Below are 16,146 nucleotides of genomic sequence, written 5' to 3' on the forward strand. Positions count from 1 at the left end.
AAGCTACACAGGTCCTTCAGGACTGTTCAGTAGATGCCACTCTGGTCCAACAGTAAATTGGCCTCATTAATTCTGTGCACGTCCCCTCCAGGCCCCGGTGCTGGCCGTGTCCCCCTGCACTCTTAGGGGCCTGCCACTGCTTCAATAGCAGGCTAGACATGCTGCCATCGACCACTTTACATAATACTCCTGCAGACCCAAACCTGTTGTTACCACTGTTGCTATTGTTGACTATTTACATAGTGTACAGGCAAAGAGGCCTGATGCATTATTCAACGGCAGCATCTTGAAAAAGAGTTTCATTGCTCCACAATGAAAGAGCCTGTTTTGCTCTGGCATTAGGAATAGAGCGGGCAGGACATGAGTCCCGTCTCCGCCAGACTCCCTACATTTAACTGTATTCAGAGCGCTTCAATACAGGGTTTCAGTCTAATAGTTACTTCAAGCCCAGGAATTTGAATCGTCCTCATATTGAGTGGGCTTTCAGCTTCCGAGCTTTTGACATTGATATTTGTCTCAACTTCCTCGAGTCTTTTTTCAGCACTGTGGTCAAATCTGACCTAATCATTATCATTTGAAAAGCACATTCAGTAAAGTATAAGTAAGCAACAAAAGTCACCCAGAAAACAGAATGGGCTATGTGCATCCAGTGTTTGTAGTGATGAACGTTCATTTCAGGATTAAGCCTGTCACGATAAAGAGTATATCAATTAATCGCACAACCAATTAAAATGAGGTTAATAATTTTCATTTGCMTGCTTGTTTGTTTTCTTCGAGTCTCCCTCCTTAGGGAGGAGTGAACTCTGGTGTCAGGTATTTGCCAGACTCATGGTCTCTAACCTCTGAGAGCCCCATGAGCAGGCCTTTAGCTAGAGGACTGTCTACGGTTTTTCAATGCCTGCTTTCAGCTGGTGACACCCTCAAGACACCCTCAGGCCAACATGCTGAACCTTGGATTCGCTAAGAGTTGTTTTTACACTACGTAAATTTTGTAAACTTCGTATGCAAGGTAGCCTAGGAAAAAACAGACCCTTGTCCTTCACTTTGCTTCGTACAAGGGTCTGGACTCACGGCTGTAGAGAAGCGATTCTTGCTGGAGGCGTGGCCTCTGTTGAAGTGCCGCTGTGAAGGAGGCTAAGCTAAGAAGCTAACCGGAAATAGCGTGTGCTGTAAACAACCCTACTGAGAGGAGAAATATACCGAGCTGAACGAGATGACTGTAAATGAGAGCTTCTGCTTTGTCAGACAAATTTTAATTTAATTTGAAAGCCTTATCAACACGGACTGGATTCATTCACTTCCTCTGCTGCCATTGCTAAACTAGCAGACACTGCGCAGAAAATTGACGTCGTTCAAAACTCCGCCTTCTGTTTGCTGATTGGCCCAGGTAAAATTAACTACAAGCAGATACTGTGCAGAAAATCGATGCTCTGTTCTCTGATTGATTCGGCTAAAAATCTGCCAGCGAAATCCTTGTTTATGGGAGAAATGCCAGACAAAGCAGTGAAGGGAAACTAGAATTGAGCGGAACTGCGTAGGAAGGCAAGGGCTAGGCTATAGGCAAGAGGGTGACCACAATTATTTTATGAAGCCAGAGGACTACATACAAAGAATAAATTGTGTCGGGCTGGACAGAGGAGGTGGTTAGCGATGTTACATCTTTAGCAGCTGTTGTGTGTTTTAACAATCGCCAGTCCACGTCAGTTCGTAACTTATTTTTAACGTGTGTAAATTTCATAAAGCTTCATAAGTATTGGGGTGGGAGGTAWCATAAATTAGTTTAAAATGGTCTCCAAACAATATTATTGTTTATTGAAATAATCTGTAAAACAATTTATCATCCAGCAAAATTTGTTATCGTGTTAGGCCTGATCAGGATTTCATCCCAACATCTTGTTCCTGCACCACAACGTTGACCCTTGCTCCATATTTCTGTAAGGAAGCTGTGTATTATTCCGCCGGCGTTCCTCCACCAGCCCTTCTACACCCATTGACAACTTATGCAATTATGTTAACATTATTGGACAGATCAAAAGGAGGGTCCCAAGATGTTATAAATAATTAGAAATTCCTCCTTTTATCTGGGTTTGAAAATCATTATGCTAATTCTCGTCATCTCTTCGGGATTGGGGTAAATAAAGGTGTGAAAGAGGCAGCTGATGAGCTCTGATTGCCTTTCCTCTGTCTGTTTTCTCTGTTGTCATAGCAGAGCAGACCATAATAATCCAATTCATTTCTCACGAGGTGGGAGGAGGCAATCAGTGCAGTCCTGCAGGGACTTACTGCTTCAGACTTTTTTTTTGTTTGTCCAAATACACTAACCAATCATCAATTGTCATGTAAAATACTAAATAGATGTAAAATAAATTAGGATTTGTTTATGCRTTTGAGCACTACATATACGTGCATGTGATGTGGAAATATATATATTTGCATTCTTCAACTCAACAGCGTGAGGGTGCTTTGCTATCAGGGTTAGTTTTCTCCATCTTCCTTCCCTTCCACCTCYACAAACTACACCTTCTCGTGAATTTTATCGGCCCACTTTTCCAGGAAAGAGAAAAACATCCCCACATTGCTGTATCCACCTGTTCCACCAAGCTGGATGTCCTGTCKGATCGAGCTTCTCAAAGCTCACTGCAGAGCAATGGGTGTATTAACCAATTCTCCATGTCTGCGTTTGGTTTATTTTTAGAGCAGGCAGTGTTTTAGTATCAGTGCACACACACCATCTCGCTGCATCACAAGGTCCTAAAATCACAACACACTGATGTATCTGGACCTACATTTATATTCAACAAAAACACAAAACACAAAAGTGATTTAGGCAAATATGGGTCAAATTTATGATCAAAATATGAATAAATAGCTGAGCTTGTAAACATGCGATGAATTCCAAACTGTGATTCATCAAAGTTGTTCATATTTACGTACTTATGCAGGCATTGATAAAATGTATAGATGCCATTTTCCATTTTTATTCCACATTTTAGGTTCTTTTGCAGCATAAAACACTCTGGGTTGTGTGGGAGTCCATGAGTGCATGCACTAAATGATGATCAGAAACATGTCCAAAAAATATAAAATAAAGTAAAATCTATGACAGGAACAGCAAGGAAAGTTTCACCTTCACAAAATAAAGTACACTGACCGGAACCCTTTCAACCCAAGTCGTGTTCAGGTTTATCTGTCTTTAGAGAGGCTACGCTATGGTTACCCGTAACATTACAAGGTGAAGGGAGAAAAAAAGATTTCCCTCCTTTTTTCCCTCTTGATAAGTATCTGTCTCAATCTATTTTATGGCTTTTCAGGACCCATGCCAGGGCACAGAGGGGAAAGTCAGGTCTTGTAAGTAAATTACAGTAAAATGGCAAGTATTTCTCATCAAAATCTAAACTGACTTTTACAGGCTTACTGTCAAGGTCTATTACTTCACATAAAAGCGGGCCACTGAGTTCAGTTGGTTTTCAAGCAATTTTACACTTGGGTTCAAAATGGGAAGAAAACACGGTTCAATAAAGCATTTCTGTTTTTGATTGGTGGGACACGTGAGATGCTGGGATGGATGATGATAAGGAAGCAATGAGAATGGGGGCATTTCTGGGATGGATAGAGATAAAGGTTGACATTAACTCAGACCTGGCCTTGACTAATGCAACTATCCCCACGTATAAGTTCAAGGGGCTTTTCACTGTATGACTAGGTGACAGGAGATGGATTYGCCATCCATTTTTGTTTAAAAGAAAAGGGCAGTCGCTACCAGCTAAAGAAGTCGAGTCCAAGAGAAGATTGCACTGTACATGTGGAAAAACTGAAACCCTAATACACAAAACCTGCTACAAAGAATAAGTTGTTGCATCACAAGGTGAGCACAAGGTGATGAAGAAACTGTCATGTACATGCTTAACACTAACTTATCATGTTTGCCCCGAGTGTTATCGAAGAAATGTGATAAAGGCCTGGGAAAGACAGCTCCTTTGTTTTCTTCTCATTAGAGTGGGCCGTCTCACTCCACCCTTGACTGCCTCGTTATTCCTTTAATTAATCAGTTCTCATCAACAGCACCCTCTCGTTCTTTCAAGAGCTCTCACTACATCGTGCGATTTACTGGCCTGCCTTTTTTTTCCCTCCAGCAATACTGCGTGTGTTTCTTTTATCATTTCAGAAGGCTTTCACCTCCCCCCCAAAAAGTCTCTCCGTCCTCCTGCCTCCACTGCTCGGGACCCCTGTCTGATTATTATGCCATTAAGCCTCTCCTCCTCTCTTCGGAAAGAGCAGCAGGGTCCCTCTCCAATCTAAAGAAGTCCTGGGTTTTTTTTCTCCTCCTTTCCCTGAAATTACCCGGCGACGCGTGCCTGAGTTTCTAATTGGCGTGCCCGTCCCTGGAGACGGCCCCCTCCCTTCCTCCTAATGAAAAGCCTCGGCCTTAATTACACTTTCCAAACGCTGATTGTTATTGACAAAACTCCTGTGGCTCGGACAAACGACGGCAGATTAGCTCCATTACAGGCAGCCCTCCAAGAAAAGAAAGAGAAGGATTTCAAATCGACAATGCAAAGTGAAYGGGGGAGAGAAAAAAAAGAGGAGCTTTCAATTTTTTTTCCCCTCCATGTACCTTGCTCCTAATTGTTTGGGCCATTGCTCCACTTAAGATGTCTCTTTCTTTCCCAGTGTTCAATTGTGTTGCTGTCAGTGTACTTTTACTGAGGGGACAAAAGCTCAGTTATGTTACTTGAGAGAAAATGTTCATCTTTTGTCAATAGACAGGATTGCTGATGGCAGCATGGGTAAACAGGAGGATTTGGCCTAATGCGTTTGTTTGCCTGCAAAAGGTACATAGACTGTCTAAAGCTGATAGGGCTGTAAGGTCCAAAATCAACACCTAATATCAAGACAGGCAGCCTGCTCTGTAATTCCTGCAATCATTTACTGATAAAAAAAAATGCTCAGAAAAAATGTTAAAAGGTGTAATAGCCTTTGAGCTAAAACAACACATTCATATTTTCTTTTTAAACAACTCATTTAAATACATTTAAAAATATTTTTTCCAGTGTACATATTGCATTTCTAACCCAGCAGAGATTAGTTCTAAGCAGCTGTGCCCGTTGTGCAGATTTCACCCCCTAGTCTCAACAATATCTTCCTCCTCCTGATTAATCAGGAGCCGAGCGCACAGTTTCACAGTGGGGGGGTCTTTCATCGCCTCTGTAATGAGGAGCTACAATACATCGTGCCTTGCAGATAGCCACATCAGTTCCAAAGCATACACATGCACACATTTACAGGGCAAGCATAATAAAGAATGTTTCTGAACCCCCTCCCCCCCACCTCTGCAATTGCATCTGGGCAAACAGCTTCCACTCCATGACAAATCGGGCCTCTACGTGATGATGTCCACTAACCATGACAGATGATCATAATCTCATGGGGATTTATTTTGGCTTATATCATAAACAATCTGTCCCGTAAGAAAAGTAAATACATAAACCGTAGAAAAATTAAAAGTTTGTCTTTTTTTTGTTGTTTGTTTTGTTTCCTGGACGCTGCTGGTCTCAGAGGTAGAGACGTATTCCTACGTTTGACGAACTGCCACAACTGAGTGTGTTTCAGTGTTGTTTAGAGGCCAGAGGTTTCATGTATGGCGGGTGTTTTTGTGTCTGGTGATGCAGCAAACATGGGATGAAACGACTTGTACTGGGGTAGGTGAGAGTAGAAAAAATACCTTGTATTGTCCTTTTAAAAAAGGCTTTGCAGGCCTCACAAGAAGCTACCCCATAGTGATACCCTGAGGCTATATCTCCACAGACCAGGCACAGCCTCTTGGGGAGCGAGTTCAACATGTATTCGCACTTTATGGATGAGTCCTCCATGATGGTGCTGGAGCAGTCGTCGTAGCGCTTGCGGCAGGAGCCGGCGCCRAGCCCGCCGGGGGTGAACATGGGCGGAGAGTCCAGGCCGTTCGAGTGGCTGTTCATGGCGTTGACATAGCCGCCGCTGGCGTCTGAGTTGCCGCTGGGGCTGTGGTGGCTGACTGTGTCGATGACCGAGGAGGGACTGGACGGTTCTGTCTTGATGTAGGACCCACAGCTGGAGGGTAGATGTCGTTCATCAGCTGCCATTCTATTCAGCAGCCTGGGTAAGGAGTCGGGGGAGGGTTGGTTGGAAAAGGAGAAGAAAATGAAGGTGATTAGTAGAGATATTCAGAAGATAATAAATCTTATTTAACATTCTAGAGTTAATCTAACTGAAATGCATGCTTTAACAAACTTTATAAAGCATTTACAGACTCAAAATCTTGTTCTAAAATGCTTCAAAAATGATGTGTTTCACAACTGAATCGTGCAAAATTTGCTTAATGAGGTTTAGGCGCCATTCGGATCTGCGATTTATTGGTGTCATTTGCAATATCGGCATTGAACACAATGATACACTGATATAGAGATGATGATAAATCTTCAATATATTGCGCAGCTCTAATCACCAGTTCTAACATTTACATCAACCAGTAAACCAGAATCCTAAGTGCTTCATTAGCTACACACTACGGCAGCTGCTGAAGTCCTTCAGAGAACAAATACACACACAGTTGCACACACTCCCTGCTTAATACAAACACACAGACGGGAAAGAGAGGAAAGTGGAAAAGAATGAGAGACAGCGGCACAGAAAGAGAGCGCTCTGGAATAACCCCACACAAAAGCACACACGTACACAGACAGCAAATCAAGATGGGGCATCTCAATAGTTTAAAGAGCACAGCGGACCTTGGCTTGTCTCCTTCAGTCAGCAGTCAACCAAAAGGAAACATGMTGGCAAGATATTGACTTTTTCACTGTCTGTCTAATAGCTGTTTTTTGGAGTACATGTAATCTAATGCTGTAACGTGTGCAGACTAAAGTGCAGCTGTTTGACTGCAGCCACAAAATGCACTCTGAAGCCTTCCTTGCCCATATAAATGTATTTCAGTCCTGCTCTATAACCTTTAACTTGAAATTGCACTGAGAGAACAGTGGGTGGGGGGTGGGGGGGGGCGGTGGCTGGACCTGACGCCGTTCCTTTGTGCCGATAGAGTGAACTGAAGAGGTGAACAAGGAGAGGAAATGAATTACTCAGTGTATTGGGGATGCTGTGTAGACACTGTAACCTCCTAGGGTTAAGGCGAGGTCACACACTAACGCGCACGCGCACACGCACCCACACACACGTTTGCATTAGGCACCATGGAAAGGGGTAAAAGGTGGCTTGCACTTGCCTGCATTAGCAAAATTGAGCCTTGCATGGCTTATGCAAATGTAGATACGGAGGTTCTGAGGGAGTGGCAGCTAAGACAACACAAGCTGTGCTTTAGCTCCATTAGCATATTGCCAACTAATGCTAATGTTTACACATTTGAAAAGTCAGTTTACCATCGGAAATGGGAGAGGTTAAAGCTTCCAACTGGGCTCTAACTTCCCGAGCTGTCTGTCTAAGAGCTCCTTCCAAAACAAAACAGGAAATGGGAGCACGCAACTGCAGTGGCCCCTATCGGTCGACCGGACATCTTCCGGCTCTCTGAAGCTGATTTAATTGTGAGGATGGGTGACGGAGAGGTTGAGGCCCAGGGGTCAGCGGGTCAACATTATTTTCTCACCCTGGCTTCCAGGGCCCGTGGAGATGGGGGTCAACGTGTCAAATTAAATCTCATTCCTGGGTTTCCCTCCCTGCTGTCATGTATATTCATCGCAGCTCCGGGTGCCTACCACTTCTGGAAATTCACAAAAAGGTTAACTGCTAAAATAAATAATAAAAAATGTCCCCAGTTAAAACTGTTGACCTTGTGGGATAAGCCCTTGTGCATGAGCAGTCCTGGAATTCTCCTTTCAATCTCTACTGTATGAAATGAATTCACAGCGTCCTTTCTGCTGGTGAAACTGTGATCCTATTGCATTTTTTTTACTTACTCCCAATTTAAGCAATGCATAATCCTTCATGTTCTCTTTAATGTCTCTRCAGTAATGGAGGAAGTGATTCTTCTTTTAAAAATACGTAGAAGTATAATGAATGCAGATTGCATCCCTTTAAATTAATGCATATCTCTCTGTGTTCATCTGCTTTATGCTTCATGTTTGAGATGGATATGCGCACCTGCACGATAGGCCACCTGCACTCGGCTTATTAAAGGCGATATATTAAAACGTAGGAGCACAAGATGGCTCCATTTAGCTTTTATTTCACAAATTCAGTGTAAGCTTAACCTCAGTTCAAAGGCCATCCTCAGGGTGACACTTAGCATAATTGCATAAGTGTCTTAACTGTTTCCCCTCCAGCTCAATGTGGTCATTTATAATAAATGTGCAGGCTAGAATCTCCTTAACTCATTCTGCTATGACACATTAGCGCCACCACTATGCTTATGTTTTTAACAAGCCTGCTTATATTGATTAATGATACGGAGGGAATACGAACCACCTAAACCTGGCGTATTAATCAAATTGCCTAAAATATTTCTATAAATATTTGTAATCTCTGGTAGGACAGGTCCAATTTAAATCTATAAATACAACTGTATGAGGAAAATGAATTATGAGCATTAAATTATTTGACAGCAGCAATAGTCCCAATAAATAATTCAGCATGCAGGGCAGGTAGTAATTAGCTTGTGTGTTACACAGACAGAGCAGACAAGAAAAGGTTTGCTGAACTATCTGAGACTTGATGCTGTAAAATCTATAGTTCTTTCTTCCTTCCTCAAGGTAAGAGCTTTTTCAAATTCTGCTGCCTGGCTGCCCAAAAGAACAGCTCTCTTCCAAGGCACAGTATCCCCCCCTCTCTGTTCTTCCTCCTTTTGTTCCCTTTGTACCGATCAAAATTCATGCTGAGTAGTAGGTTATGGGCTTGCAAACGCACACTGCGCAGTTTGGTTTTAATCTGATTCCACCTGGCCCTCCTAACAGCATTTCAGATCCCTAATATCATTCCACTGGTGCTGCTGTGACCAGGATTAGCTGGCCTAACGATCTGGCAGCACGTCTCACGCTCGCCGTTCCTCGACTTTCATGAAGAGGAGCGCGGCGCTCCGATTCTTCTCGTCTCGACACTTTTTCTCACCTGCAAGCGAAATTCTGAAACATCGGGTCACAGAGGTGTCGGCACATTCAGGATCTAATTGAGTCAATTTGTAAGTATTCCTGCAAGACCTACCGTCCCACTTTGGACATGTAAAGACATCCTCCTCTGTGGGACTTCAGTTTTATGTTTAAACAAACAAATAAAATAAAAAAACTAAAAAGTCAGTCCCATAGTGCCAACAGAAGTCAAAAATATAATTTTATATTTGCTCACCTCATCCCAGAGTGTCACAGCAGCCACCTGATCAGATTGTGTAAGTGACACAGAAAAAGGTTGATGGTGGGGGGTTGACATCTGAAGGCAGGGCGATGGTGATATCAGATGCCCCAGTAGGGGCAAATCTGTCTTGAGGGCCTCGGGCGATGTGGCCTGATAAGCCACTGGCCCCAGAGTCAGCACTGGTAGGACGAACTCAATTAGCTCCTGACAGACCCTCTCTCAGCCCTGCTCAGCCTTCCCACCACAGACAGAGCCACCAGCAGCTGCCATGCTGACCTCTCCTCCAGGGGCCACTGCTGCCTTTTAGTGCTTTGACGCACAGCCAAGGGACTCATTTTTAGGACAGCAGAGTCCAAAAATCTGCCAGATATACATTCAGAAGCTTGTATGCCACCTGAAGTGCTCAGTGTGTGTTCTAACAGGGGAATGTGTAAATAAATAAAAAAGAAGATGAAGCTTGTGAGAAAACCTGGTGGAGATTCCAAAAAAAAACATCACCAAAATATGGCAAAAGCCTTTTTTTTTCCATTGAACTGGTTTCAGGTTAATAACCATCAGGGGAGTAAGCCAGAAGACTCTTGGGATGTGCGTCTCTGTTTGTGTCTCAGCTCATGTCTGAGTGTGTGTTTGTCCCAAAGACAGAAAATGAAAAATGGAAATGTGGGGGAGGGGGGGTTTGCTGACGGCTGTGGTTAGGTTAGAGGCAAATCCGGCACTCCGGGGGGACCAATTCTAATCTATGACAAAGAGGCCTCTAATTTTGGAGTTTCTCATTCATTAGTCCTGCTCCGGCAGAGAGATGACTGAGAACAGGGAGGGGGTGGACCTGAAGAGAGAGGGGAGGGGCCTCTCTATTAACAGATATGCCAGACACCTACGCTGACAGAGATTTATGATGTGCAGAACTACAGAGGCAAACAACAACAACTAAAAYAGACAGAAAGAGAGGGATGAATGAGGAAGTGTAWAAGAAAAAAAGCAATGTTTAGTGCTCCGGTGGGAGACAAGGGTCCTTGGATCAATTAGAAGGCAGGTTAGGGACTTAGTGCAGGGTTACCACTTGAGGAGACCATGCCGCTCTGCAAGCTGGGTAAAGATTTTTTTTTTTGGAGGCTGCAGTAGAGGATTATATTTAGCTGCTTTACAGCGATGTCATTGTAGTCTTTATAAAGCCATGAGCTCACTCCACTATGACAACATGAACCCCATGCTCCAGCAGCACCACGAGACAAGAGATGGCCAAGAAGCAGATCACATCTATTGATCCCCCTCTCCTTCCTGTTCAAGAGATGTTGCTGGGAGGAGAGCGAGGGCCTCTGGTGATACAGGCACTGCTGTTTGTCTGACGTAAACCGTCTGGGGCGCACTGGGCAGATCTAGTTCTTCAAAGGGGCTGATTTCAGGATGTTGAAGGAAGTAAGTGGCTAATGATAGAGCTTCTGTCAGTGGGGATTATTGTGAGATCTGTCCGTCATCTAAGCATGGAGAGCAAGGAGTTAACAATCTTCTTTGCAGACCCCAGAGGAAAAGCTCTCTGCAGAATTAGACAGTTCATCATACAGTATGTAAAAAAAAAAGAAGTTCAGGGATTATTCCAGCCTGCTATGCAGTGCATTTGGGATCAAATTTCTAATTTTGCTTCTTCATTAAAAAAGATTAGTTTTCATTATATCCATTATGCAGCACAGTCATGGTATAATTTAACAACACAAATTTACAATGGCTCTCGAAATCTAGAAAAAGTAATTACAGTCAACTGACAAAAATGACCAATAAACAGTTTCCTCCGAGGCTTGTCACATGAAAACCAGAGTGATTTATGACATCAGGCACAAGCTGGAGTTATATGGTACTGATGCACTGCAACCAGTGTCTCAATACCACTTCCTGTAATGCTGATACATTATGTTGGTCCTTCACTAGAAAAGTTTTAACTCAAAGTTCCTCGGCCTTTGAGGGATTATTAAATAAACAATTACTCATTATCTAAATAGAGAAATATCTTTCATCACTGTTGTCGTCATCAGGAAGTCACTTTCCACCAAACGTCAACAGTGTGAATCAATAAAACCAAAATTGTAATCCCGTTGACATGAATATTAAAGGGCACACTTTTCATGCACTTTCAGAATGTTAAATATGAAAACATAATATTGAAATKGGCATAACATCAGTTTTGCAAAGAACTACAAAAAATTATAGGCTATTATTTTTCAAATGCTGTGCATTCATGATCTGCCCGCAAACAAATAATTTGGCCAATCCAATAACCTCTCACTGCCCTTCACGCTCACAAGTTTAGATGATAGTGGCTAAGATGCTAAAACAAAGTGTCGTAATGACATTAGAAAAAGAGGAGTGAAAAAAATACGTTTGTCACGCTTGATATCATCAATGGAACGTTCAAAATAATATCAGTTTTTTTAATATCATGCAGCCCAAAAATATAGGATTATAAAGCATGACTTTCAGAGAGTAAAGTTAGATCTGTGTCACATTTAAAAGTTTTTGGTGTAAACTGTGAAAACAAATCCAAGAAAGGAGCCAGTCTTCTTAACAGAAAGGTATGGGGATATTCTTGACTGTGATGTGTGTGTGTTTGTGTGTGTGCGTGTGTGTCACAAACAGAGAAATATTATTACAGCAGGTTAAGGCTATTTAACACAGTCGAATGTAAATCACAGGTTTAGACACAGTCACTGTGCATACAGGGGGTAGGAGGCATAGAGCCATGCATGAAATTACTTCATTAATCATCTTCTGATAGGCCGTCCTTGTTTAGGGGGGAAACTCTACCTGCCTAAAACAAAGACCCAAACCCTTCTCCCCACATAAATTATCCTCTTCCATAGAAGAAGATACAGATGTAAAAAAAAAAAAGGCAAACACGCAAATAAACTGTGCAAAATTAACGGGCCAAAATCTGCAGGTTTATCAGCCGGTGATTTAAACGCAATCAGATGTGTCAATGTTTGCGAAGACTCACAGTCACTGTGTAATCATGGCTCCCAGGAGCGATTAAAATGGCAATATAACATTTTCATCCAGTTGAAATCACAACTTAATTTCTCACACTTTAAAGGGCTGTTTGAAGCACACATACCCAGCAACACCACAATGAATTAATCTTACTAAAAAACTCCATTGTTATGACTGTCACACGCCGCAGCAGTCGGCGCAGTCACAGCAATAGCCTCTAGCTTTTTACAGGCTCATCTCTACCAGCTGCCACATATTCTCTATAAATAGTGCCGGTAATAAAAAGGCGGGTGGGCCTAACTGATTTATACGCCAGTGTCCACCACCACACCATTCAGGGATAATTAAACTTTGGGGATATTTCCTGAATTAATGCGTCTCCTTTGAAGAGAGGGAGCGCTGCAATCTAAACACGTAAYGCAAAGTTCACAACATCTCACGTCGCAGGTTCAACAGCCAGTCACTCAGAGTGACCATTTGATTCCACTTAGTGCTGTAGGGGTGATTTCATAAAGACATTTTAATGTGAACACCTTTAGTGGCCAAGAGGGAAGCGCACACACACAATGCTACAGTTGTATACTCGGAGGAGCAAGCACACACTCTTACACTTAAACATCAGTGAATTACCCGGTTAAATGATGGTAATACAAGTGACAAAACTATAACCTGACTGAGAAGTTCTCTTTTTATGATGTACGACTGAAATGTTTGCATTGGAGCAACTGATTTGAACATCAGTCTGAAGCACGACAGCAAAGGGAAAAAGTGGATACAGAACGATGGCTCTTTATGAGCTAATATATAATTTTGGTTCAAAACATAGCCAATTGTGTGAACTACATCATACAATTAAAGTTAGAACATCTGGCAAAGTCACGCCTGAGAGATTTTGTTTCAGCTACACACTCTTTGTTTAAACCTATGAACCTGAAATGTTTGAGTTCTGTTGTTCAAAAACTGATAAGCAAATTAAAAAAATAAGTTATAAAAAAGAATAAACGCTACTGCTCTCACAGCTGTAACAGTTACAGTGCTCACTCAGGCCAGGCACAAAAGACTGGCTGGAGCTGTCAGCGAGAATCAGAGCTGCTTCTCTGACGGACGGTTTCAATATTGATTTCATAAATAAACAAAGCTAACCATCGATCCTAATGTTATTTTGCATTTCAATTACCTCTCTGAAACATAACCTTCAAACAACTGAGCGCTCAATACCAATAGCCTTCACTGATAAACACCCATATAGTTACCCACCTTACATCACATCTTTTTTAACCAAGTGGGAATTACCGGATCTGGAAATTGTCCCAAAACTTGGAGCCTTTAGAAAAGACACCCATCAAACTTTACTTATGTAATACTCGAACACCACTGTCAATATATTATTTTTCTCCACTTCTCCTCTCCTGTAGGAATGGCTGAATACCTGCACGCCTGCATGTGTGAGTGACTGAAGAGGAGCCCTTCAGCATCGGCGCAACAGGAAGAAGTGCTGACGCAACGTGTCAGTGATAGCACTCTGCTGCCACAAGGGCATGAGAGCCCACATAGGCTAGCATTATCCTTCTAGACTAATGGACCCGGTTATTTTTAAACAGATTCTCACACTGCGGTGGAGGTGTCCAAGGTTACCATGGACGAGAACTCCGGAGGGGCGTGAGCAGTGATGGCTGGTGGTTTCCGTGCAGGTGGGTGTTGTGAAGGAGGCAAAGAAGCATGGCAGATAATCATCAAGAGGTGTAAGGGGCAAACATAATAACATCTCAAGAGATGGCTTGTTATCTCAACATATATTCCTAAACTGGAAAATAAATAGCTGATAGGGGGGTAAAAATAAAAATGTAAAACCCAATTATCARTATGACAAGAACATCTAGATTATTCTAGATTATCTTTGATTGTTTGCTTTTAAATGAACATAAGGCTAACATCTATGAAAATGAAAATCTCTACAGCTAAAGGACAGTTAAAACCCTGTCTGCCAATCAACTCTGCATGCCCATTTTGTCCTGGAGAGAGACAACATTCTCCCACAGCTCACTCTGAGCTGGGTGACATATTTGCAGTAAGAGTAATGATACTAAATACCAGAAATGAGAAGGCTCCAGCGTGGCCATTGGACTCAGGAACCTCTCTAATGAATTGGACAACAAAGCCCTGTTGATACAAGGAAGAAGTATTTAGAATTGGACAACAATCTTGGCTCAAGCAGAACAGTTTCTCTTCCAATGACACATCTAAAAAAAACCTTGTAAAAACTTTGAGCGATAAGGGGTGTGGGGGAGGAAGGGGGGGGGGTGCGACAGGTGGACAGGCTGAGCTGAGGCCACCAGCTCCTGGCTCACAGTGGGGTGGCCATCCTCGTCCAGGATGCTCTTCTGGTAATGTATTCTGAAACCAAATTACCGAAAGCTGATCCCATCTGGATAGTGTCTGTGTGCGGCTGCTTTGGTTACTCACCACTGCCTCTAGCCTGTGATAGCATCTCCATGAAGACAGCAAAAATCTGATTAACCCAATAACAATGAAACACTTGGTCAAAGAGCAAAGAGCTTTTAACTTAAGATACACTAATGCAATTCCCTCGCCTTGTTTTCTGAAACCTAATACGGATCAAGTGGACGGACTGCAAGGGATGGGTGTTTGCAGGCTCTAATGCAGCAAGCTGGGAATGAAGTCAAATAAATTGAAATCTAATTCATCACCGTGAGCTAACTTCTTTCCGCCTCTCGAAAAATACATTAAAAAGCTTTTATTTCACAAAGGGGAAATTGGATAGCCTTGTTAGTTTATTCCAGTGGCTCTGACAGGGTTTAACTAAAGCCTGGGTGTTGATGGAACATTTAGAAACAAGAAAAAAATCAAATCTCTGTTCACTGTTGCTCAAATATTGTGTGTTTTTCAAGCAAGTTAAAATCTCACACCGGCAGTCGTAACTGACTTCTGGTCAGTGCAGCCGCTACAATACAACGATCCTTCACACTCAAACACACTCAGAAACTCACGGCTTAAAGAAACTCGCAATTTAACTTAAAGTAGTGGAAACAAAAACATTCACAAGGAAAAGTCATGAGTGAGTGTGGAATAAAAAAAAGGAGAGAAACATGTTTGTTTTTTGTTTCTTTTTGAATACTTGATAAAAACTTCCATGGGATCAGAGCGTGTGAAAGTTCTTTTGCAAACCTAAATAAACATGAACAGCATGTCTATCATTTCAAATATTCAGCGGAGACGTCCTCGAGTCAATTAAACGAATACGAAAGTAATTCCGTCATAATTCTGTGCTAATTACAAGGAGCACAGATCATTTCCTGAAAGCATCACAGCTAATTTCAGTGGACAATCATCAGAAAAGAGACACTTTGTAACTAAAATTAGCATTCAAATAAAATTATAGGTACTGATTTCTACACGAGAATGGTGACAGGTTTAAAAAAAATCTATATATCAACAAACACATTTTTAAAGCTTTAACAAACTTAATTAAAAGGTAGTTTATTTATACATTCCACAGCTGACAACTCAGATTATTCTCACTAAATATTTACATGTTAGGAAAAACTTTTACTTTAATTTACCTTATAATTTAATGTCTTGTTTTAGGTTATTTAATATTAACTAGTAAATTGTAACATTACACACAAACTCAAAATATTTGAGGAACACAATTAAATATTTAATAACAATGCATTTTTCTAAACCACTGTTTAAGAGAAAAATAAACTGTCGGACACAATGTTATAATTAAAAAAATGAAGTGAATTATAATTTATTCTCCCTAAATTTAAGCACAAAGTAATAAACAGGGTTCTGGATTAAAAAAAGACAAGACGTAAC

At 41.9% G+C, this 16,146-nt stretch overlaps 1 protein-coding gene across 9 annotated transcripts in view; it reads right to left on the reverse strand.

Moving 5' to 3' along the window:
* esrrb (estrogen-related receptor beta) overlaps positions 1 to 16,146 on the reverse strand; it is a 44,998-nt gene that overhangs the window by 23,837 nt on the left and 5,015 nt on the right. For 5 of the 9 annotated variants that reach the window (XM_014012542.1, XM_014012553.1, XM_014012570.1 and 2 more), the window contains one exon: positions 5,723 to 6,132. In XM_014012542.1, the coding sequence (XP_013867996.1) occupies positions 5,723 to 6,132 (410 nt within the window). Of the gene's footprint in view, positions 1 to 5,722; positions 6,133 to 14,397; positions 14,467 to 16,146 lie in introns of all 9 variants that reach the window. The other 4 variants (XM_014012521.1, XM_014012537.1, XM_014012508.1 and 1 more) reach the window with 1 other exon arrangement.

The sequence above is a fragment of the Austrofundulus limnaeus genome, unplaced genomic scaffold, assembly GCF_001266775.1.
Source record: "Austrofundulus limnaeus strain Quisiro unplaced genomic scaffold, Austrofundulus_limnaeus-1.0 Scaffold2, whole genome shotgun sequence".
NCBI classification, from domain to species: domain Eukaryota; kingdom Metazoa; phylum Chordata; class Actinopteri; order Cyprinodontiformes; family Rivulidae; genus Austrofundulus; species Austrofundulus limnaeus.